General features: G+C 42.5%; 1 protein-coding gene and 1 long non-coding RNA gene across 9 annotated transcripts; both read right to left on the bottom strand.

Moving 5' to 3' along the window:
* Positions 1 to 1,464: 1,464 nt before the first annotated feature.
* GABPB1 (GA binding protein transcription factor subunit beta 1) lies at positions 1,465 to 25,743 on the bottom strand. Of its 8 annotated transcripts, XR_014519251.1 has the most exons (10): positions 25,600 to 25,743; positions 18,425 to 18,532; positions 17,197 to 17,364; positions 16,312 to 16,506; positions 15,194 to 15,341; positions 14,698 to 14,811; positions 12,471 to 12,656; positions 11,498 to 11,613; positions 3,466 to 4,485; positions 1,465 to 3,323 (listed from the first exon to the last, which is right to left on the bottom strand). XR_014519251.1 is itself a non-coding variant. In XM_083475931.1 (9 exons), exons 2-9 carry the CDS (start codon positions 18,530 to 18,532, stop codon positions 4,333 to 4,335), a joined length of 1,188 nt encoding a protein of 395 aa, XP_083332057.1. In that variant the 5' UTR covers positions 25,600 to 25,743; the 3' UTR covers positions 1,465 to 4,332. The 8 variants fall into 8 exon arrangements, 7 of the variants coding, with proteins under 7 accessions (XP_083332057.1, XP_083332059.1, XP_083332060.1 ...); XM_083475931.1 differs by having other exon boundaries at positions 1,465 to 4,485; XM_083475933.1 differs by having other exon boundaries at positions 1,465 to 4,485; positions 15,230 to 15,341.
* On the bottom strand, positions 8,888 to 10,176 carry LOC310693720. Its single transcript, XR_014519362.1, has 2 exons — positions 9,961 to 10,176; positions 8,888 to 9,622 (listed from the first exon to the last, which is right to left on the bottom strand). It is a non-coding gene; the product is annotated as an uncharacterized lncRNA (long non-coding RNA).

Genomic DNA, 25,743 nt, shown 5'->3' with positions numbered 1-25,743 from the left:
GTTGCTTGATGCATCATAAAACCTCCTTGCAAACTAATCAGCACGGATGCTTAAGAAATAGGTCACCTGGAAGCAACCACAGTGTCCTTGTCTGAAATCCTGAAGAGCAGTGTGGATAATATTTAGATGGGACACGGAGAAGTTTTGGCCCTTTAGATGTTGCTGAACTACAACTCCCATCATCCCTGGCCATTGGCCATGCTTGCTGGAGCTGATGGGAGTGGTAGTTCAGCAACACCTGGAGGACCAAAGGTTAGATGGACTTTGTGCAAGACCGTTTCCTATGTTTTGGTAAGTGGCAGTAATCATCAAAAAATCCTCCAAGAATTTTGTCTAAATCTCATTTAAAAGCTATTGCCCATCACAACATCTTGTAGCAGCAGCAGAATCTTTATTTGCATCACCCACTAGCCATAGCAATAAAATAAAATGTACTGAAGATAGAGGTAAAAATTTAACTACAGAAAGTACATTTTGGGGGTTTACATCAATAATCAAATAATAGATCTTATTCTAATTGCCCCCACTAAAAACCTTGGTTTTCGCTGTCACCTGATACAACAACTTGTATCACTAGAATAACTTAATTGCACATTTTGCAGTGTCCATTGTAACTTCCCTAAGTCAATTCTAAATAACAGAAACTCTGCTTTCACTTGAGGCCAATGGGTCTAACAAAGACTAGCAGGACCCGAAGGGTGTTCAGTCAGTTCCCTTTTTTTTTTCAAGAGTCTTTCTCTGCCTTCTGTTGTTCTAATGAAGTATAGTTGCCTTAATCAATGTATACTATTTGACTGATTACAAGAAATGTTGTTTCCCCAAAGGTGGCAACCAGAGAGCGTTCCCGCCACAACGGAAAATAATTTCCCTTGCTCGTCCTACATTGCCAACAAATAAGACAGCTTTCCAAACTGTGTGTCGCAACACACTAAGTGTGTTGGCTGCAGTGTGCAGGTGTGTTGTGCGAACGTTCCCCACACTCCTCCTGGGGCTGGAAAGGGGCTAGTTTTAACCTCCGGTTTGCTAGTAAAACTGAATTACTGCGTCGTGAAATGGTGCATGTCTAAAAAGTGTGTCACCAACATGAAAAGCTTGGGAAACTCTGTTCTAGAGACATGGGATGGTTGCAACAGAGTATAGTGCCATCAGTACACAATGTTAAGTAAAACCTCATTTGTTCCTTGCAGAAATGACGTACACAAAGTGGTCATCTTAGAGCTTGTTCCAGCCACTGTAGCCAGTGACATACGTTATCCTAAAAATCTGTCTCCCAACGTTCTCCCAGGCTTTGAAAGCTTACCTGTGTCATGGGTTGACAGCCACCTATATAATTCTAACACCAGACCTCTGATGAGTAGCTGAGGGGGCAATGCTAGCCTAACAAAGTGCAGCCATCAACACCACTGGATGTCTATTTTAACGTCTTCTTCTTCTTCTTCTTTAAAAAGTAAACTGACACTTCACTTGTGGAAAAGATATTTAATTGTAAATAGAAAAAGTAGGCCAGAGTACAGTTTTAAGGGCAATTATTTTGTATAGGTCATCTAGATGATTTTATAAAGTTATACATTTTCATAAAAGCACTGAAACAGACACAGCAAAGCACAAATCAAATACAAAGTATACTCTGAAATAAAGGAGCTGCACAGTAGTTTGAAGTGTAACGCAATGTAGATTCAGTAATCTTTAAGGCAGTATGGTCTAAGTGAAGGTCTAAAAGCCACAGGTATCTGAATGTTGCTCTTGGTTCTGAAGCACTCTGGCTGGGTCTACACTTGCAGCAGGGCGACGCGATAGAAAAGGCTGTACTGCCCGGGAAAGTCAGTCATGTTTCTGAACATTCCACTGTGTAAAAATAAATTTGAAAAAGCCTCCTGCAAGTAGAAAACTAGCACACAAGGCAGAAGGCTGGCTCAGCACCATTCCCTCCAATGTGCTAGCTTTCTTCTTGCAAGTTTTCTTTTTTAAAAAAAAGCACGAGGGAACATTAAAAAATGACAGTCTCCACCTGCAACCGGAAGTGGTACAGTCTGTTCTACCTCTCATTCTTGCTGCATGTGTAAAGCAGACTTGAGTTGTGAGGTCCTTGGTATGTGAGATTACATCTATTTCCCCTTCAATCCCAGTTCCTGGGACCAAGTGCTGACTCCTTCCCCAGGATGTGACAAACGTAATAGTGATTTAGGGCTGCCACCTATTTCTTGATATTACAAAGCTTCAAAAAGATACAGCGTTGTACACTGGAAGTGCTATGTATCTTATCTTTGATGACCGCACAAATTCAAACATAATCCTAGCCATCAGAAACAACTGTAGGCAACAACAGTATCAACTCATCGTATATATTTATGTTGCTGCTCAACTGTAGATCTTAAGTGAAGAAATCCGAATTCAAAAGTTTCCCTTTGCAAGCTCCACTGAAACAAGCAAGAGCAGAGATCGCAAGAGTGGTGGAGCAGAGGGAATGAAAGAATTTGCGGGCTTCACCTGTGTGGTTTCTTACGGAAAGTGAATCCAAGCTGCTCAAGAGTTCCATCTTCTGCATTCTTGCGTTAATTTGAAGGGCCTTGCAGATGAGAAGAGCCCTGCTATTGCACCCAGCGTTCCTATATTTCTTTATACTGTTATTACAAGAAAGTCACGGTCCTGAAAGACGAGAGCGGAGCGAGGAGAGGTTGCAGTGTGGGCAGCAGCTCTCTCTATGGTTCCAGTTTAACCTTTTCTCCTCCACTGCGCAACCTCTATGCTCTTGCTGAACCAGATAGGCAATAGCTCGAGTTCAGCTTGAGCCAAGTTCCTTCTGTGCCCGTGTTACACACAAATAAGTGAATTGCTATATGCTGTTGTAAATCTGGACTCCTTCCTGTCAAATAACTCCACCCTCTTCGGAAATTTGTGCAGCTCATGCGATACCACCTTTTGCTATAGAGACAACTGCATGCATAGATATCGTCAAATGTTTTCAATGAGCTCAGCTCATTCGGGTTTGCTTTTGGTCGATAAGAATCATGTTATACCGTACAGCTCTGTGTCATTCACCTATAGGTTCTTTAAAGTGGCCTCTGCAACCCCTCTCCACCCATCGCACAGAACAATCGCAGCCACCTTCTTTGTAATGCTTGGAAGTGAAGCAAAGTGAAGAGCCTGCAAAGTTAAGGTGGCAGAATAGGAGGAGAGGGAAAGTTAACTGGACTGCTTTGCAACTTGGTCTCCACCTGTGGATTTGTGGCCCAGATTTGCTAGACACACTAGAAATGTGATTTCATGCTCCGCGTAGAATACATTTCAAATAATCCATATATTACATCAGCCTTCGCACCAACCTGGTGACCGCAAAATGTTTTTGGACTACAATTCCCATCAGCCCCAAGCAGCACAGTCAAGCTGGCTGGCAGTGATAGGAGTTGTGATCTAAGAACAATCCGAAGGCACCAGGTTGGCGCGAAATCTGGTTTACATACAAACCTGTCTTGGTTTTCTTTCTCTTCTCTCAAGTTACATTTCATCAAGAAATGGGACTCACATAAAACAACAACAAACCATCAGCTTGCTTCTGTCTCCCCACCCATGACCTATAGATTAGACATTTTTTCTCATAATTTTCGCTCTTCTTTCCTGAAAAATACTTCTGTAAGTTGTATGTAGAAATTATATATCTATATACCTATATATAGATATATATATTGATATAAACATGCAGCATATGTACAAACTGAAAAGTTTAAAAAATATCAGCTTCATATACATGTCAATCTACTTGAATATAACAGTAATTAAATATAAAAAATTACACTTTTTCTAAATAAAAAAGGGAGGGCAGGGTTCAGAGACTCTGGACAACTACTTAAAGCTGTACAAAGGATTTCCATGAGGAGATGTATGAACTCAGAAGTCTAAGTTGCTAGCCTTCGGGACTGGTTCCATCACATAATTCATTTTCACACTGTCAGTTCAAATCAACAGTTATCACCCTTAAAACTGTTCTGTATTTCAGCAATTTTGTACTAAAATCAAAAAGGTCTCAAAAACATTGCCTTTGCATGTTTGTGGATCCCTTCAAAAAGATTCAGCAACTAATTTTGGAACTGTAAAAAAACAACTATTTACAGTATTTCTTTTTAAATATTTTTTTCTTTTTTTGCACAAAATGTCTAAATTCTGAGTTTACTTATTATACAAGAAATTCACCAGAACTCATGGCTTAAGTCCAGTTTCAAACCTGTAGCATCTTCTCTAGCATATAATCCCGGGGCTGCGGCTGATGCGACACGCAGGTCCAGATTGTACTGCTGTTTTCTAAAACTGGCTTGACAGAATGCTCGCTTCAACCATTCAGACAGCTTCTTTGTTAGTCTGGAGGCGGGTCATTGCCTCCAACTTCTGCCTATAGGCTTCCGCCTCCTGCTCCTTCTTGAGAAGCTGCTGGCGGTACTTCTGCGCTTCCCGGTTTGCCTCATCCAGCTGCTTCTGTAAAGTTTCTCTTTCCTGTTAAAACATAACACAGAAAGGTATAGGTAAATTGTGTGAAAAATGAATCAATGGCTGGTTTGCACTTGTTTAAAAGCGCCACTTCATTGTATCTGAAGAACAAATATACAGGAATTCTGACATGTTCCTTGAGCTTATTCTTTGAAGTAGGGGAGAGGGGAAATAGTTAATTTTAAAATATTCTAAATAAGGGAACATGATATCACAGAAAGTCAGACAATTTGACGTATGTGGCATAAAATATCAGAACAGGCTAGTTTTAAAAGATCCCTTATATAACAAATTGGCTAGCTGTTAACAAGAATAGCCTTGCAATTAATTTTAGCAACAGAATATTTAAGTCTGGAGAAGAAGGAAGTTAATCTAGCTTTCCACTTAATAGTTTAACAGCTACTTTTAATTCTTCTGTTACAAATTCTGCTTACAAACAGCTCTCCTTTTTTGAAATAATTTTTATTTGATTTTACAAGTTATAACAATACAAAATACATGTCCACATTTGGATATTTCTCTGAATCTCTAGACTTCCCACCTTCCCCTCCATGTGTCCGATTATAAACCTTTTCAAATGCATATTATTTCATCATCCAAATATTATGCCTTTCCCCCAATTCTCTCCTGAGTTAGCGACCTACACATTTCTACAGTGGTACCTTGGTTTTTGAACGGCTTGGCTCCCAAACAAATCGGCTCCCAGTGATTAAGTTAATTTTATGAGAAAAATGGTTTTGGAAAACTGTTAAAAGGATATACACTGAAACTCAATTAGGGGGATACGAGGAAGTCATTTAACAATGTTACTAAGATTGGTCTAAATACAGTTAAGATCTATGTTTGTCTGTTTGTTTTAATTTTTTTTGAAAATTAATAAAAAAAATTGGGGGGGGGGGGGGAACAAACAAATCGGCTCCCAAATGACGCAAACCCGAAAGTGACTGTTGCGGTTTGTGAATGTTTTTTGGAAGCCAACTGTCCGACGCGGCTTCCAGTTGAGTGCAGGAAGCTCCTGAAACCAATCGGAAGCTGCACCTTCATTTTTGAACCGTTTCAGGCATCGAACAGACTCCCAGAATGAATTAAATTCGAGAAACAAGGTACCACTGTATATAATAATAATAATAATTTATTATTTATACTCCGCCCATCTGGCTGGGTTTCCGCAGCCACTCTGGGCAGCTCCCAACAGAATATTAAACAGAATAAAACAACTTTAAATGCCTATTCTCCAAGGAACTAAGAGCTGCATATGCCTGGTCCTATGTCCCTTCCCTTTTTATCCTCCAACAATGTTGTAACACGGCAAATGGAGATGGGTGTTAGAAGGACGACAAAGTAGAGAAAAGTGTATTTGCCTTTGAATCCCAAATCCTTAAATTCTATTCTATTCTATTCCTGGAAATGTTGTGAAATCAATGGGATTAGCAAGCGCTATTCAGGCATTCTAACTCATGTCTGTAGTCTCTAAGCTGTGTACAGAAAGGTTACAAAATGTACAATAAAGTCAAGCCAGTTGAAATCAAGAAAGCTTACTTAAAATGCCTGCAAAAATTAAACGCTGGAAGCTCAACAGGGAGCGTGGCCTACCTGATCTCAGCCAGGCAGGAGTTCCTAATAATAATAATAATAATAATAATAATAATATATTATTTATACCCCCGCCCATCTGGCTGGGCTTCCCCAGTCACTCTGGGCGGCTTCCAAAAAAATATTAAAATACTGTAATACATCAAACATTAAAAGCTTCCCTAAACAGGGCTGCCTTCAGATGGCTTCTAAAAGTCTGGCAGTTGTTGTTCTCTTTGATCCACAACAGTGAAAGCATGACTGCTGGTGGATATAAGGCAAGGGTCTGAGCTAACTTGGGGATAACTTTAGCCACAAGACTTTCTTATGAGTATAGGCTTCCTGTACAATTGAGAAACCTGATCTTCTGGGGTCACAAGTCATGTGGGGAGGCTACCCAGGTAGAAGAAGCTCCCTGCTGCAGATGTTTGCCCCCAGTCTCTGGGAGGCAACAAGGATGGTGATGGGAAAGGCAGCATGGAGCGATCAGGAACATCCCCTCTGTCCATCACATGATTAGAATTGTGTGTGCTATCTCACCGTGTTTTGGATTAAGATAGATGTCTACAGTCTACAAAGCAAAAGTCTGAATTCTTGCACTCAAGTCAGCTTGCTGACCCCACAGACCTGTACCGGCACACTGAAACTTAGCGGCAAGTGCGTAAGAATGCTAAAATGTACCAGGAGAACTTAGACACCATTTTCCTCTCTTTGTTCAAAGTTATACTTCTTTAGATTTCATTCCACTCTAGTGTATCACATGCCCTTTATTTGTGGCCAACAACCTTCCAAAACCACCCAAACAACTTGCATGAAAGAAGTCCATGGAGAACACACAATATATTGTGTCATTTCATGTAGGAATGCTTGGAGAAGGAACTCAGAACCCTGGGTTACTATTATTATTAAATTTGCATACTGCACTATACCCATAGGTCTTAGGACGGTTATAACAAAATCACTACACATTCTATCCAACCAAGTCCTACTCAGACCCATTGATATTAATGACCACAACTAACTCAGATACATTGATTTCAATGGGTTTACTCGGAGTAGAATTTAGTTGGCTAAATTTCTAAGGTCTCCCAAGATCCCACCGCCTTGCACAAGGATGTTGTGCACTACTACACTGCAATATCCGGCAACCAGAAAATTCATGACTCCTCCGCCTGCTGAGTCCCCATTATGACATCAGCTGGTTGCTCAATGATACCATCTAAGGGCTATTCTAACATGATAGTTAAAATATGCTGTTCTCTCATTCCGTTATCACAACCACTATGAAATAGGTAACTAGTGCCTGAATTTGACTTCTAAGGGTGCTATCTATTCAGTCCCTCGCCCCAAACCTCCTCTTTCCTTCCATTCTTTCCAGAGGAAAAGCAGTGGGAAGAGAGACTGAGACCAGGCATGAGACAAGTACTCCAAGTCTTGTTCTCCAAGTTGCAAATTAAGGGTGCTTGACTTGGAAAATGCTCTTCTTCCTTTCATACCTTGACTTCTCCAAAGTGGCCCACAAGTAAAACTAGTTGCTAGCCTTGGCAGACAGGCCTGGGGATTGCAGGATCAATTCTGGTTTTTTTTTTTTATTAGAACCCCCATATCTGTCGACTAATGCAAAAGACACACATTTGCAATTTAAGAATCTCGAGCCTAGGGATTTGCTCTGAGTACAGTGGTACCTCGGGTTACAGATGCTCCACTAACCAAGAAGTGGTTGTTCCAGGTTAAGAACTTTGCCCCAGGATAAGAACGGAAATTGCATGCCAGCAGTGCAGCGGCAGCAGGAGACCCCATCAGAAAAGTGCGCCTCAGGTTAAGAACCCGTTTCAGATTAAGAACAGACCTCTGGAACGAATTAAGTTCTTAACCTGAGGTACCACTGTACCAGAACTGCACCGAGCTCACTGGCATGTACCAGTCTGCCCACCCCATCCCCCAGGGAGCTCTCATCTGCCGTTTCTCAGCAATTAGTGCTGGTACCTCGTCTTCTCTATTACATGTGCAGGGTAAGGAAATGTTGCGCCTGGAAATTGATTGGCAACAGCCACTGAGAACCAGAGAGATGAAATTACACAGGGAGAAGCAAAGCCAATATCTCAGAAGGCTAACCGCAGAGGTTCTATGGACCAAGTGGGCTGCCACCTGAACCAGGACACTATGCAAGGCATTTGAGAGACAGAAAACAGGGTCCAACTGGTAGAATAGTACTGCTGCAGGGGTTTGCACTAAAAAAAAATCAGGCTTGATTCTCTTCCCACCGATGGCAAAATTATTTTCCCATTTCAACATGAAGATACAGCGTTCGCTTGTTACATCAGGCACACAAGGCAATTATTATGTGAGGGTTTCCTGTGCAGTTGGATAACATAATGCTATTCCTTGCTAACGTTCTTATTCTCTTGAAGAACACATCTGTCACAAATTTTTACTTTGGACTTTTATTCTAAGGCTGTTCCACCCCCCACACAAAGGGCACTGCTCTTTAAATAGTGACTGGGTTGACTGACTCCCCCCACCCTGCTTAATTTGGCAAGTAAGTCAAGTGTTGAGCCAACCCACCTATTCCATTTTCATTTGATGACAGAGAACAGTTTCATAGTCAAGAAAAAGCACTTGAGTTCAAAAGCAAAAGACATTTTCTCCATTCTACAAAATATCCAGCTTGGAATTCTGGTGAACCCAAATGACCAGCTCACGACATGCTGCGATCTTACATGAGCCCAAAGGCAGCATTTTCACCTTATTAAGAATAATTGCCTAGGAAATAGCTTTGTTCTGATCCGTACACAAGCAAAAGCCTCCCCCTCCCCTTTTAAAGGACTCCATTAAAAAAAATATAAGTAAGCTAATTTCAGCCATGGTTTCCACTTTAATCACTAGGCAGTACAATATAAAAGGGACCAAGAAGGTCCATCTGTAAACACTGTTTTGTTGAAATGAAATATCAGGGTAAAAAAATAATAACCTTCCTCTTCTTCCCTCTGATGATATCCCTTTTTTCCTTACAGAATGATCCCAATCATACTTTCTGGGAATAAGCTTTATTAATCTTAACTTTATCTAGTCCCCGGTAAATATATTTGGGACTGAGGCACAAGTCCATCCTATCTATGGTTTGTGTTCTAAATTCTTTTCCTGTTACTGTCAATTTTTGCGTCATCCAGTTGAATTGTGCTCCAGCACTCAAAAACTTACAATTCAGGTACCTGATAACTGTTGGTCAGTCTATTATTCTGATTGCTCAAAGGTCTCTTGCTCTCCAACAATTCTGCCCATTTGTTCTTGCTTAGACGTTCCTCCTTGAGGACAAATATGTGGTGAAAAAGTACTCACTTTCCCTGGTGAACCTTTGTCTGAATATGTTAATCTGCATCCCTCACTAAAATGAAACCTAAATGCAGAGCTGCTCAGTGCCATCCCAAGTGACCCTTGCTTTGCCATCCCTTCTCTCTCCATATTGTCTTCACTACTGTCAAAAGGTAGATTGCTTATAAAAGTCTGTAAAGTACCCTGTACACTGATGGTAGCTTATAACTCTAAAAAAAAATAGTATATCTAAAGTATACTATGTACAGTGGTGCCTCGCAAGACGAAATTAATCCGTTCCGCGAGTCTCTTCGTCTAGCGGTTTTTCCGTCTTGCGAAGCAACCCTATTAGCGGCTTAGCGGCTTAGCGCTATTAGCGGTTTAACGGCTATTAAAGGCTTAGCGGCTTAGCGGCTAAAAGGCTATTAGCGGCTTAGCGGCTTAGACAAAGGGGGGGAATCGCAAGACTTGCAAGACTTTTTCGTTTTGCGAAGCAAGCACATAGGGAAATTCGTCTTGCGAAGCGCATCAAAAAAACGGAAAACCCTTTTGTCTAGCGGGTTTTTCGTCTTGCGAGGCATTCGTCTTGCGGGGCACCACTGTATACCTAAAAGCAGAATGCCATTTTTCCCATAGCGAAGTGGGACACATGATTTGAGTGGGAGGACAAGAAGAAAATCAATAACAATTTTCTAAAGCAGGCATCTTCTCCTATAGCAATGCTGAGCACCACACAAGCAGAGGCTTATTTCACTGAGTCTAGGAATGCTCCACCTTCAATTAAACAGTCAAAATGTACTATATTGGCCCGAATATAAGCCGCACCCGCAAATAAGCTGCACCTTAAAAATTCAGGGGGGTGGGAGAAAAAAGATATTCCCCCGTTCTCCCAGACTGCTTGGGGGGGGGGGTTGGCTGCCATCAAAGTAGTGCTGCTCCCCCACCCCCAGAACGGGGCAACGGCATGCAGCTTGCCCGCCACTCCCAAGCCTCCCCTGAGCCGCTGGGAAGAAAAGGAAGGGGGGAGGTCGCCGGCAAAGGGGAGCGGTTCCGCCCCCCCCCAAGAGCAGCCCGGGAGCCTGGGGCAATGGCGCCCAGCCTGCCCACTGCTCCCAAACCTCCTCCCGGGCTGCTCTCTGGGGGATGAGCCTCGCTGGTGGCATAAGGTCACAAATATAAGCCGCACTTTAACTTTTCACTGTCAGAATTTGGGGGGGGGAGTGGCTTATATTCGGGCCAATACGGTACCTTTCAAATGAAATCTAAATGGACAGCTATATTTTTAATATCTAATTCATTCCTGTAGCATGGCAACAGAGTCCATTATACATTCTCACTGAGAAACCTTTTAATGAAAAGAAAATCAGGGTGATAATGTGTAAAAAGACTGTTGATGGGTTTCTATTGTAAGAATACATTTTTGCCTGTATCACAAAGAAAAGCAATAAAATTCTTCACTAAAGCCCAAACCTTGGAATGATGAAGGTATTTTATCCGACACCACAATATGAGGAGAAATAATGGAATTGAGATGATAACTAAACTTATTTACTGAATTTGCATTAAGCAACTTTTCAGACTGTATACAAGGAACAAAATCTTTATGATACATAATTTTGAAAATACAGTTACTTAATATTAACATCATCACAATTGTGATGTATGTAGACTTTTGACCACAAACAGGTAAAGCTGCTGATATAAATGTACACATGGGTTCAAGAGTGGCCTCATTTTATACAAAATGTAAACAAGAAGAACTTCAGGGAGAAAATCTATGACATTTTATACTAAAACTTTAGTATACTATGCATAATAGTATAAATATTTTAAATTTGGTCGGATAATATCATCTTGGGGGGGGGAATCTAAATAAAATATTTCTTCTTGGCTTCTCCATTTACACCAAATCTTTGTTTGTTATTGAAAAACTGCTATTATATTTAAGACCATCAAACCACATGCAATGGGACATTTATATTAAACATTTATAACAAATATATCAGAGACAAACGCATAATGCAGTTATAAATACCTTATTTTGTGGTAATACAAAAGAAGTATTAAGCAAAATGAAAATAAACACTCAATTTAAAAAATTTGAATAAAACAACTCAGCTAACAGATTCCTTACTTCTATTTCTGCAGACTCCACCCGATTTTCAACTATCTCAATACACTGTCTCTTGACTGGAGGCTCTTCACTGATCACCGTTTCTTCAGCAATGTCAGTCGCTGGTACTGTAAGGACTTGGATTAAAATACATTTGTATCAGAAATACGGAGATTACACAAGCTACATTCAGGTAAAAGAACCCCTGGAGGTTAAGTTGAGGCAAAGGCAACTATGGGGGGGCCGTGCTCATCTCGCTTTCCAGGCTGAGAGAGCCGGCGTTTGTCCACAGACAGCTTTCCAGGTCATGGGCCAGCATGACTAACCCGCTACTGGCGCATGGAGGACTGTGACGCATGCCAGAGCGCATGGAAATGCCGTTTACATTCAGATGTTTTGCTAAACCACAATAGATTTGAGTGATTCCTTATTCAGATTCTTTATTCTGAGATAGAGGTAGAGAGAAGCATCGCAGGGCAGACTGAGCTAAAGAAACATCTTGTGAGCTTTTAAGCAAGAGCCTTGGGGGAAGCCGGCTGGGGAGATGGAGAGCTGTTTCTCAAAGCTCTGTTTGGCAATATGTGCTTGGCAATATTTAAATCAGCCTGCTAGGCAATTTTTTAGTTAGCTTGCTGTAGCGACTTGTAGCTGTTTGCTCCACTGCAGCAGAGACTGACAGTGAGTGCTCACTGGTGCTCTGAGCTCTGTTTCTCAGAGAGCTTGGAGATACAGTGGTACAGTGGTACCTCTAGTTACGAACTTAATTCGTTCAGGAGGTCCGTTCTTAACCTGACACGGTTCTTAACCTGAAGTGTGCTTTTGCTAATGGGGTCTCCTGCGCCATTTGTATTCCCATTTTGCCCCTTTAAAAAAAATAATTGTGGCCTGGAGTGACTATTGAGTTGAATGCAAAATAATAACAATAATAATAAAATTATATGCATTGTTCAGAAGAGGATTTGAAGTCCTCATTTTACATTTCCTTTCAGCTCACCTTGTTGCCCGTCTGGCATGGTCACAATAATGGGCTGACCCATTCCACTAGTTGGAATGGAATGGAGGTTTCCAAGCTGAATCCCATCAGTTACTATGGTAATAACCTGTTGACCTCCGGAACTGACAACTTGCTGAATTGCACCATCCACAGATTCTGCAGTCACTACTTCTTCTGTAGCCACAACTGTTAAATAATAAAAAGGATAAGAGTAATCAGGATGTTTACTGACAAACTTACTTTTAAAAAGTTAAACACCTACCATTTGCAGAAACCATTCTGCTGGCCTTTATTATTTATTAGATTTATTAAATCCCATTAACTTTCTTACAAATACAACTTGCACTTTGGTTGTGTTGTTATGGGAAGGGGCTGTAGTTACTGACTCACAACTGCATGCATGAAAGGGTTAACCTGGGCTCAGGTTGCAAGTGGGTGTGGCTAGCAGGTTTTTGGCTCCCGGCTCACAGTCATTTTCTCTTTTTGCTTCCTGGAAAAAGCAAGGAGCCGTGCAGCTATGGCTCCCAACTCCAAGAAAAACCAAGTGAAGTGAATCTCTCAAAAATGAGATTTTATAGCCGGTATCTTTGCTAATCCAAAAATTGCATGATCCTTTTTGTAAGGAAACCAAGTGCTTTCCTTTATAGCATTTGGAGGATTTTTTCATCTTTATTTTACTTGTTTGTTGTAACTTCTGGAAACTGTGAATAAAATCTTCACTTATTTGGAAAGTCAAGTGTCTGTGATTTATTCTAGCCTAAGTATTTTTGTGGTTAACATTTGTTTAAAGGTGGATAAGGGACGCAGGTGGCGCTATGGGTAAAACCTCAGTGCCTAGGACATGCCGATCGTATGGTCGGCGGTTCGAATCCCCGCGGCGGGGTGAGCTCCTGTTGTTCGGTCCCAGCTCCTGCCCACCTAGCAGTTCGAAAGCACTCTTAAGTGCAAGTAGATAAATAGGTACCGCTTTATAGCGGGAAGGTAAACAGCGTTTCCGTGTGCTGCGCTGGTGCAGGCTCGCCAAAGCAGCTTCGTCACGCTGGCCACGTGACCCGGAAGTGTCTCCGGACAGCGCTGGCCCCTGGCCTCTTAAGCGAGATGGGCACACAACCCCAGAGTCGGACACGACTGGCCCGTACGGGCAGGGGTACCTTTACCTTTTAAGGGCAGATGCAAATCTAACCAAGGTTTAATGTGCTAGGAGCAAGTGTCATTGTGCTTAACTCAGTTAAGAGACAGTAAGATATCTCTCTTCCAAACCTCTCTCCAACACCTTTGTGTGAAGAAAGGGCTGAGAAAGGCTCTTTTGGGGGCTTTCCCCCTTCATCACACTTTATACTTACAGCTAACTTCAGTGCAGGAGCAGCTAAAGCACTTTTTCATATACAAGGCATGCCCAAGTTTTGTAAACCCATCATGTCACTACCAAAAGATAATAAAAATGACTGCAATTTGGGGTAAAAGGGGGACGAAGACGAAAGATGGAGATTACAGTTTTCTAAACCTGAATGCCTAGCACAATTGATACAAGGAAATATGTTTATTTGCTGTTTCATATTAGTACTTGACATAAAGCAAACTGGATTTACTAGTATAAAAATGTTTTGGCATTTCTAGGTACTTTCTCAATGGGTAGAAAGTTGGAGTTTGATATATGGGTAACCTTATTATACTGAGAAATTCAAATTTTAGTATTTAGAAATTATTTTAACACTCAGCAATAAACAAAATCCTGTTTCTGGGTACTTATTAGTCTCAAACTAACATTGGCCATACTACCTTTTTTAGGTTTTAACAGGAGAAAGATCATTAAAAGCCAATGCTGAACCACAAAAGGCAGCAATTCGAGCAGCTACATTTACATTCAAGCAGTTATATTAAAATCGGCTTTGAAGTTCACAAAAGACGGGATGTACACCAGAAGGCTTTCTATCAAAATCTGTAGAGCATGATTTATGTCAGAAAGATTAGACATCAAATACAATGGAGACGCAAGTCAGAAGCTTTCATCTTTGCCATTAATTGCAATCCTATTTATAATGATTTTCCTGCTCAAATAGTGATTGCCATTATTGCCTTCATAGAAATGGCATTATTATAAGAAGAATGTTAAAAAAAAAAACAACAGGATTTTGTGAAGGAGATGAAATTTTGTCCGTTTTCTTTCTTTTAAATAAATAAATAACAATATGAATCCCTGTTTTAACATCCAAATATTTTTCCTCACCTGGCGTTTCTGAAGAGTTGGACAATGGAGCTGAAGCTTCTGCTAAGGCAGCCAAAGTTGCTAGTACGGAAGTTGAAGAATTACCGAACTGGACAGCAGACACTCCTGTATCATCTACAAGGAGATAATACAAAAGTCAAACCACAAACGACGTCAGCAGGTTGCATAAATATTCCTTTCAAATGTAATGTGCAAATCCAGAGCCTGACATGTGCTTGGATAACTCATACACAAGCAAATTTCCCATCCATTTTAGTAGCTGACTTAGTTTCCTGTACACATTCCACTGGAACGAATGGGGACAAGAAGAGAGGGCGATTCCAAAGCCAAATTTTAAGCAATTAAAAAAGTCTTTACCACAACCTGAACTGGGGGATGACGGAAAAAACTAAAGGGCAAATGATGCACTTGCTGAAACCTTACCATCATTTTATTCCTAAGCATTTTGCTTAATATGGTAAACAAATCATTCCCAACCCCCTGTACACCTGAATACCTGAGGTATATGATGTATTTGCAGAAGATACCAGACCTGTTAGGTTCACTACCCCGCCAGGTCCAATGATGAACTGAGGCGTTGCTGCATGTATCGTCACAGTGTCGGGACTTTCTGGGTTTGTGTTGATTTGGTTCTGCATTGCAATCTATGACAGAACAGGCAACAAGAACATATTATTTCCACCATCATTAGGAGGGAAAAGCCATCACACTCAGATTTTGTATAGTTATTGTACTACTGTATTTTGACATTTTTTTCTTTTTTAAAGAAACTGTGAACTGCTTTTAAACTGCCCTGGGACCTTAGAATGAAAGGCAGATAATGAATTAAGAGGAAAAGGAGGAGTCAGTATAGTTCACAGCAAATAAAGGAGACATTTGGAAATGCAATTGATACCTAAACTCAGGTAAATTCAAATAACTTTGTGGACAGGCACCAGACTAACGTTAGGTAGAATGAATATGGTGAGAGCATCAGTAAGGGCAAGATGACCAAGTAGAAGGTAAAAAGTGGAAGCTTAACAGGTAAAGGGACCCCTGACAATTAAGTCCAGTCGCAAACGACTCTGGGGTTGTGGCCCTCATCTCGCTTTATTGGCCGAGGGAGCCGGTGTACAGCTCCTGGGACATGTGGCCAGCATGACTAAGCCGCTTCTGGCAAACCAGAGCAGTGCACGGAAATACCGTTTACCTTCCCACTGGAGCGGTACCTATTTATCTACTTGCACTTTGACGTGCTTTCGAACTGCTAGGTTGGCAGGAGCTGGGACCGACCAACAGGAGCTCACCCCGTCACGGGGATTCGAACCGCCGACCATTTAATCAGCAAGCCGAAGCAGCACAGTGGTTTAACCCACAGTGCCACCTGCTGTGATAGAAGAAGTGGCTATCAGTCAACAAACTGATCGGTTGGGGGGAGTAATGCTTCTGAATATCAGTTGCTGAAAACCACTGGGGGGGGCGAGGAGAATACTCATAAGCTCAGCTCCTGCTTAAGGTTTCCCACAGGCATCTGGGGGCCATTGTGAGAATGCTGGACTAGATGGGCCATTGGCTGATCTAGCAGATTCTTACAGAGGTCCAGGAAAGACTTTGTTGAAGACGGTTTTGAGTTACCTGTAATATTTCTGCTAGGTCTTCAAACCCATTGTCCACCGCGATGTCAAATGCTGTTTTGCAAAATTTACTTTGCGTATGGACATCTGCTCCATATTTTACTAAGAGTTCCACTACTTCTTGGTGATTGTGTTCTGTAGCCCAATGAAGAGCAGTCATCTTCAGCATGTCCTTTGCATTTACGTCAGCGCCATGCTACAAATAAAACAAAAAACCCCAAACTACTTCAAATTTCCATCAAGAGTTGAAAAACTGAAAGACACAGCCCATTTAATAGGTATTTCCAGTCCTGCAGCCTTCTACAGTATTTGCCATTTCATGGTCAGTCACAATCAAGCAAAGCATACACAACATGGACTTTTTAAAAAATGACAATAAATAAATTGTTAACTAAAATGTTCCATCTCTGTACAAACAATGTACCATTGTTGCTTATGGCTGGGTGCAATATGTGGAAAGCAGTGTGCATGCTTTCCACTGAAGTAGCTTAATGGCGCAGCACAGAATTTAAACGCAGCGTTAAATCCCCAGCTTTTCCAGATAGGGCAGGGAAAACTTACTGAAACTTTGGCCCAAGTCAGTGAGCTAGATGGACCAATGGCCTGATTTAGCGCAAGGCAGTTTGCTCTGCGTCTGTACACCACATCTTCCAACCCTATGGCTTTGGTGGGGGGCAGGGGGAGAGGGACTCCAAGGTGGAGGTCCCAAAACCCCAGCTTGCACAAGGAACAACCTTTGTGGCATGCTTTGAACCCAAGCAATATTTTTAGAAGGCTTCTTTGCATGCCACTGATAATGAAAAGTCATATTCGCATCAACTAGCAAATGAGCATTTTTCAGCTTCTGAACAGTTATCACGAAATGTGCATATATCTATATATTTACCTTAAGTAATACTTCTACTATGCTTGCATGGCCTTCAGAAGCTGCCATATGTAATGGAGTTCTGTCCACTTTGGTCCTGGCATCCCGACTTACACCAGCTCGAAGCAACACTTCAGTGGTGGAATAGTGCCCATATTGTGCTGCTAGATGAAGAGGAGACGTTCCCAACTGCAACACAATATATAGCACAGTTAACAAACAAACAAAGAATTAACTTCCATCTATCTTCTAGTTGTGAACTCACAGAATATTTATACTCTTCTAATTTAACGGCATCCCTTCTTTAACATATTTAATTTTGAGTGCCATGAATTATTATTTTTAAAGTGCATAAATGATTTAGGGTGAGGTTTTATTATTTATTTATTTATTTTAAGGGCGATCCTGTAGAAATGCTGCTGGAAGAGGCTGCTTTCATTAAACTCACACAGATTTGTTAGCTCTTCTTAACTTTTGATGTTGAAGTGAATAATCTTTGCCCTGCTTACTCAGATAGTTACTCCTACATTTCATGATTCATAAATATCCAGTCCAATACATAGACAATCAGTCAGAAGGCTACATTTTCTAAATTACGGTACTATTTGTGCTTTTTTCTTGCTTTGAATACATGGGTTTTTAAATAATAATAATAATAATAATAATAAGGCTATAGTATTGCAGTCAGACAATTAATACCACCATCATTACTGGCTGAGCTGGTCAAGATACCCTAGAGTGTTGAAGAACTCCAGAACAGTGGTCATGGAGAAGTTCAATAATCATACTGAGGCTGCCTGTACTGGGCTGGTTTGGAACTTCAGGGTCTTTGGGAGGAATTCAAGATTATGCTGTTGGACGTTCTGTCAGCACAAGCATTCCAGCTTGTTCATACCAGCTTGGAATGAACTTCCTCCCCCTGTATGCTGTTCTCAGGATTCTCCCACCCCCCAAATCAATTTTAGGGGGCACGAGGAGACGGGGAGAGAGGGCATAGCCCTGATTCACAAACAGAAGTCCTTGCATGGGTTTCCACTGGTGGGACTCATTAGTTGAATCCCACCCTTTAGGGGGATTCATGCCAGCATGAAATTGAGCAGGACCTGTTCTCATCACACAATTTGGATCCAGATGTTATACACTTATTTCAAATGTCACTAATCCAGTGATTCTCTCAGAAATATATACAAAAGACCAACAGAAAAGCAAAACATGCAATTCAAACAAACAAATAAAATGTTTTTATTACCCAGTCTGTAGTAAAAGGTGCACCATTGGCCATCAAAATGCGAACTTCGTCATCTTGTCCTGCTCGTGCAGCTTCTAAAAGCTTCTTTCCCAAATCTACCAGGGACATCTGGTGAAAGATTTCAGATGAAAAAGAATTACGGTAAGGTTCATTCAACATGCCAGTTATGAAATAAATGGACATATATCAAAAAATGTGGCATGTATCATTGAAAAATTCTTGAAAACGGAGATGCAGGCTGAATAGATAGTGGCTGTTGTGTTGGCACAAACAAATCCTGTCTTAAGAAGCTGAGACAAGTTTCATGCATTACAGTGGTACCTCGGGTTACAGACGCTTCAGGTTACAGACTCCGCTAACCCAGAAATAGTCCCTTGGGTTAAGAACTTTGCTTCAGGATGAGAACAGAAATCGTGCTCTGGCGGCGCAGCAGCAGCAGGAGGCCCCATCAGCTAAAGTGGTGCTTCAGGTTAAGAACAGTTTCAGATTAAGAATGGACCTCAAGAACGAATTAAATTCTTGACCTGAGGTACCACTGTACCATGAAGCCCCTTGCCCCCCCACCCCTGTTCATTCTCCCGCCCCCCTCTTTTCAAGAGCAAGCAAAGAAGCTAAGAAGCTGCAGTTCACTCTAGCTTCCACTTACGTCTAAACTGAGAACTACGGTCAATGCCTTTCCACAAGCCAAGATCCGCAAACCAACATTAAACCATGGCTTTATATTCTGGAATATTTGGAAGCTCTTTAAACTGCTTGTCTTGATCTTTAAACCCCTTAACAGCATAGGACACACATATCTAAGGGGCCATATCTCCCTTGACTGGCCTATGCAGCAGTTGCAGTCATGATATCAGGCCTTGCTCTGTATGCCCCGTTCTACGTTACTGGGGTCAGATTAGAAAAATGACACCTAGGAGCAGGGCCTTTATCACTGCAGTCTTGGAATATTTTAGCTAAAGAAGAAAGGGGGTGATCCTCTCTACCCGGGTTTTGTGGTGAGTTGATGGGGGCTTTTAATTACTATTTTGGGAGGTGTTTATTCTAATTGCGATTGTCAGGGGTTCAGGAGCGGAGACGCAGAGAAGGGAGGAGACAGAGAGCGAGGGGGAGGAATACGAAGGAAGGATGAGTGGGGATGACGACCCGAGATCACCGAGCCTGTCTAGCGAGTCCGAGGATTCCCAGAAGGGAGCGCCAGCAGCCAGGGCAAGGGGGGAGAGCAGGGGGACACCCCAGGAAGAAGGGTCCAGAGAGGGATCAGAGAGCAGCAGTTGGAGATCGGGACCCACGTGCCCAGCCGGGAGCAGCGGGGAGAAAGGGGACCAGATATCGGGTTCCGGAGACTTTCAGAAGGAGGGAGGGCATGAGTCAGGAGTAGTCACGCCCACCTCGGGGAGCGATGAAACTATCAAGAGGAAAGTGGAGAGTTGGGCGCGCGCGCCAAGTTCAAATGTAGCGGAAGCTGGCGTAGTCAGCAGCCCAGAGAGTGAGCCGGGTCCCAAAGCCCGCCGCAAGGAGGCGGAAGGGTCAGGGGGGTCCGCGTCAGAAGAGAGTAGGAAGGGAGAGACCCAGGGGGGCAGAAGGACCCAGAGACGGAAGGAAAGGCGCAGGAGGTGGAGCAAGGCTAGGGTATTAAGCTGGTGCGCTAGAGGCGGAGACTCAGACGGGTCTTCGTCGTTCTGACCTAGAAGAAGTAGGGCTGCACATTGCAGTTTGGAAATGGAACCTGTAATCCAATAAAGACTCTTTGAAACTGAACGCTGGCTGACTTGGTCCTATGTGAGCTGGGACTGGGTGGCAGCCCTGACAGCGATTTTTATCCCTTTGTTGGGTTTTTAATATATTTTTACTCTAAATTGCTTTGAGTGGTTTTGGGGTAAATTTTTTTGGGAAAAAGAGTTTTTAAATCTTTAAAACATTTAAAACATTTAATATACTTTTCTTTTTTTAAAAAAAACCCCATAGCAGCTTAGAATGAAAATATGGTTTAAAACAAAATTGATCCAAAGGGATAAAATTAACAAAGGATATCAAAGAAATCCTAAACTAACTTACGGCAAAGTCCAACTAAACTCATAAAAGATTTATTTTCAAGTAAATATGCATTGTATTTGGCTTCATAAATGCTATAAAAACAACAACAATAGCATGCCTACTCCAAACTCTCTCATATGCAAATTAAATGTAAGGACTTATAACTGTGAGCAAAATCATGGGAGGGGTGTTTCTAGGTCTAAGGTGAAATGGTGAAGCTCCCTTGTTCTTTTTTCTACTAGATGCTGCATGTTTAAGTACAGTAATCTCGTTATATTTATAGTACTGAAATGTGGTTTTTGGCATGTTATTATATTTGCTATTGTTTGGCTATGTTATTATGAAATTGTTTTTGTAGCGTTTGTTTGAAATGTATTCCTGTTGTAAGCTGCTTTGAGCAGGATTTTTGGTGGAAAAGCGGCATACAAATAAAATGAATGAATGAAGGTTACACACTGTCCTAAAGAACAGAAAACAGTCTCCTAATGTAGGCATAGGTAAACTTGGCCCTCCAGATGTTTTGAGACTACAATTCCCATCATCCTTGACCACTGGCTTGTTAGCTAAGGATGATGGGAGTTGTAGTCCCAAAACATCTGGAGGGCCGAGTTTGCCTATGCCTGTCCTAATGCAATCCCAGAAATAAACCCAACTTCCACTAATCACTGACAAAACTATCGTTATGCCGACAGCACTAAACTTTTGTTTCTCCTTCCCATCAGATTCAAGCTACCGTCCAGCTACAATTAAGCACAAAATTAAATGACAGTAAGGCCAATTGAACCAACTGAATCCACCTAAGCATTTAGGAACTTCCATTGCTCCTGATCATTCAGAGGCACCTCATCATTAAGGTTCATAGAAGCTTGGGATGCTCCTTAACTGCGCTAATCATGAGCCATGTTCACCCACCCAAGCCACTGCTTTTAGGGCCACCTGCTACCATCATCACCACTGCCATATCTCCATAGCCAACTGGTGCAAAAAAGCAGCTGGTGAGGCTTCTTCAGAGTCCCAAAAGCCTCAGATTGATGCTAACATAGCATCAACATAATTTCAAAAAGCAAACTGGGAATTAGGTTGGGAGGTAGGTGCCCATCTCAAGTGGAAAGTGTCTTGTGCTGGTCTGGCTCCTGAATCTTGAGAAAAGTTGCAGTGACAAGGAGTGCCTTGCACCAATTTTACTGAATTTTGTACATCACCTTGAAACCTGTGTATGGAAGGAGGTTAAATAATGGCGACCATGATAAATTATTATTTTAATGGGTGCAAAGTCTGAGGCCCTTTCTTTCCAATTCAGATCGATTGGCTGTTGTAAATTACTTAATACCTCAAACCTAGGCCACAATTAGTGAAACTGTGCTTGAAAACTCTCTGGAAGTTTAAGCTGAAACGAAATGCAGTGATGGAGCATGTTACAGTGGCCCTCCAACATCTACATTAGCCACTATAATAATCCAAGCATAAAGGTGAATTTATTTACAAAGTCATTAATGGTTTCAGCCCTACGTACTTTAGAGGCTCCTGTCCTTGATTCCAGGGCAATCACCATTGCCTTCCATGAAACCTCATTCCCTTGCAGACTTCCTTTCAAAACAGCATCCTTTCAAAACAGCCTAACTTTGAGAGCTGGATTTAGATAACCAGGGTAGCAGCTGTAAATGCAGTAGAGGTTGGCATATTTTTGTGTATATATTTGCTTTGTTATTGTATGCATGCATTTCCCCCCCTTAAATTGTGACCTACATCAACAGAGAGGAAGCAGACTAGAAATCCTAATAATCCTTAACCCTGATTCCTCTCCTCACAGTAGTCAATAGCTAATATCTGATTTTGCTAGTGAATGATTGGGGACTAAATTCTAATTGACTTTATTAGAATTAGTCTTTGTTACAGATAATCAAAAGAAATGTTTTGGGGCCATCTAGTGGAGAACTACCACCTTACCAAATTATGTTATAACAGTATCATACCATATTATATTATATTCACACCATAGCAACTGACAATATTCTACACTTCCATGACTGACCATTTTAAATGTACATTTTGGCAGTTATGTCTATGGAATTTAATTAGTAATTTTGTTTTATTCAACAGCTTTTTAAGACTTATCACAGAATATGGTATACTGTATTAATTTATGTCAACTTTTAGTATCTACAGTTCTTGAGTTCAAAAGTAGCCTTTAGCTTACATTCTTCTGAGCAGACTACACAGAACTGGAAGCATAACACACTGGAACAGACTTCTCTATGTATTTAAATGCTGTCTATGCACTTCTTACAAGGTAGTCTACAGAGTTTTTGCCTATAATTTGTGCATAATACAAGAACATATCCCCCCATGTGAAAGAATTCATAAGCTAAATTTGACAAAAGGAAGTCAGTACTGCCTGTCACTAAGAGTATATGAAACAGAACCTTTTATCTCATAGAAAAAATTATATCTAGGAGCGTAACATCAGCATCAAGAGCATATGAGAAACTACTTATTTTCCGGTTTGGGGATGTGCCGTTTATGAGCTACTTATAAGAAATCTGTAGCCATTCAAAGCAGCTTTCAAATAGCCACAGCCTATACATGAGATTTCTTAAGCTGTGGAACTGGATTTTATATCACAGACATGGAACAAGAATATGATGGGGAAATTGCAAAAATGTAGTATGTGAATTTGGAGGGAGGGGTGGAGGGGGAGTCCAAACTCATGGTACACAGCACCTTCCCCAAACATGTGCCTGGAATTCTAAAAAGCATATGGAATCCATTGCCTTGTTCCTTCAAAAAGCAAGGACTTTTCCATCCCCAAAATAAATGGGCATGAACCTGCATGGACCATTGGCTCTTCAGCCTATTTCTGTGTCTCCTGCGAGAGGCATAGCTCACCTAAGCAAAGCTACCTGAAACCCTTTTAAATGCTAAGGCAAAGAGTTAAACCTAGGTCTGTTTGTATGCCAAGTTGTCTGGATCCAAACTCTGGTTTGTTTGTTTGTTTGTTTGTTTAAGATATGGTGTATCTATGGCAATAGAACAATTATTTTGAGAATAGTTTGTGTTTTCATCAACAGCCATGTTACTGTGGCCTTGTAAGGAAGGGCACAAAAGCTACAAACCTGCAAGCAAGAAGGTCCTGGTTGGGGCTGGCAGAAAAGAAATGGGGTGCTCCATGTCTCCAGCAACCTGCTGCATTTCTGTGCTAGGAGTGGAGGAGCTGGCTTTTCTCTTCTGGAAGCCCACTTGCTTTCTGTGCTGGGCAGAGGAGCAGTATTTCCTTTGCCGCCTCTGCCAGCCCACACATTCACTTGGGTGCAATTTCATGCACTCACCTGCATGCAGTACTTTGTCTCCTATGGCGACCAGGCAGGCACTTAAAAATATAAGGCTGGTATTGCTTAAGTGCTACAATCAGCACACATTTTAAAAGATTTTTTTTTAGATGATACATGTTTCTTGTTTTGGCAGTGTGATGGTGCCAACAGATGGAATTCATTACTCCCTGAGCTACAACTGTCCTAGTTATAACTCATCAGAAATTATCCATCAGGCTTGAATGGATTCACTTTGCTTTCCTGTTATCCTTAATAAAAGCAGACATCAGATTCAATTCAGATTAAGAACTTTATTTTAAGGTTTCAAAGTACCGAGCAAACACTGGCCTTACTCCAGATGAATACATCAGGTTTAAAACATCATTGTTCGCTGTGTTTCATCGTAGCGATCAGCACAAATGGAGTGAATACGCAGCTCGGATACAAGATACGGAAACAAACATGTCACTTCAGAATGAGAGATTTCTACAAAATTACAGGAAAGATCCAACAGTAATTTTACATGTTTTAACACAGCGAACTTCAGGGAGCGGTGGCATCTGGCAGGGCTCAATGGGAAGAGGAAGGCTACTCTTCTTATGCAGCAGTCACTGTATACAATGCTTTTTTTTCTTTTAAAAAATGTTTAGCAGTACTCTTTTTCCTACTCATATTGAAATACTGACTCTCAACGAGGCCAAACATAGATTCACAAAATGTTTAGGGGTATGTGTACCCCCAGGAAAAACCCACTGACTGTATCAACACCATTTGCCCCATGGAACAGAGGCAAACTCATCCTAAGAGGCAGAACCGGGGGATGTCCAAAAAATGAAACTCTAAGGCGACTAGATGTTATGTTTTGTTGACCATTCGCCCTCGGGAGTGTTTGAATCCACTACTCAAAAAGGTGCAAGGGAGGACTTTTGTCACACAACGGGAAGCCCGCTTGCTCCAGAGGAGACCAAAGGACGAGAGAGTGGATCTTGAGCAGCCCGATCCCAGCTGCATATCTACTCAAACAGAGCCACCGGCTGCCTTCAATGGGGCTCACTCCCCAGGACTGCGGTCTTACTCCCGAGTAAGCCCGCGCCCCGACTTCACGCACGCTTACGCACAACCCAACGTTCCCTGGGGTGGGTGTGTTTAACGAGCCCGGGTTCCCAAGCAACAGGCGCACCGGCGGGCCCAAGGCCACGACGGGGCCGCCCAGAGAGGCGCTCCCTTCTCAGCAGGAGCAAACCCTGCCTCAGAATGCAACCCGCGTCGGGCGGGAAGGGCAGGCCTCCCCGCTCACAGTCAGCTCCCCGGGGCCGAGGCTTCTTTAGCCCAAACGCGCGGAACAGCGCATGCTCGAGAATAAACACGGGTCGGGATTCGAAGGAACGTGTGAACCGCAGCTTAACACGAGTGTGGGCGCGAAGGGCAGCCGCTCGCGCGCCTCAGCTTCGGCCAAGGCCTCGCTCGCCAGCTCGCCCCGTCTCCTGCCTCTGCCCTCACGCAGGGAGCCTCGGCTTCCCGCCGGCTCCATTCCCCTCAGGCGGAGCCCCCCTCAGCGCCAGATCCCCGGAAGGCCTCTCCCGTCCCCGCTTTTCCCCGACAGGAAATCCTGGCTGGGTTGGGCGCTTGAAGGGAGCGGAGGGAGCCGCGGTAAGCGCCGGGTTCCGGGGGAAGTGGAATTATTTTTTACCAGCGAAGAAGAGATCAACTTCCACATCCGGTAACAAGGGCCCTATACAAAAAGGCGCAGACTGACCTGGAAAAGCTTGGCCGGCCCGGCCATTGGAGGTGGGGGGAAAGGAAGGGAAGAGGAAGGGAGCAGGCCTCGCTTACCGTGCTGCCCGCGCCCGGCCGCCGCCGCCCACGAGCACGACGAGCAGGGGCGCCCAAGGCCGCCGCCGCTTCTCATAGGCGCCCAAAAGCCCCACAAAAAAGTCCCCGCGCGCGCTCGGCGGAAGGACACAGGCGGCCGCTCTG

Source organism: Podarcis liolepis (genome assembly GCF_965112155.1).
Source record: "Podarcis liolepis genome assembly, chromosome: 14".
Taxonomy (NCBI): Eukaryota; Metazoa; Chordata; class Lepidosauria; order Squamata; family Lacertidae; genus Podarcis; species Podarcis liolepis.
This window is presented reverse-complemented; position numbering and strand designations above follow the sequence as displayed.

What these genes read in the sequence shown, in the direction of transcription:
- GABPB1 (XM_083475930.1), bottom strand. Translation starts at nt 22,010, where the DNA reads ATGGTGATTGCCCTGGAATCAAGGACAGGAGCCTCTAAA. An exon ending in CACCTTTTACTACAGACTGG is followed by an intron (nt 17,365 to 18,424) that starts GTAATAAAAACA and finishes ATTGTGTTGCAG; the next exon opens with TTGGGAACGTCTCCTCTTCA. An exon ending in AAATACATCATATACCTCAG is followed by an intron (nt 14,812 to 15,193) that starts GTATTCAGGTGT and finishes ATCTCCTTGTAG; the next exon opens with ATGATACAGGAGTGTCTGCT.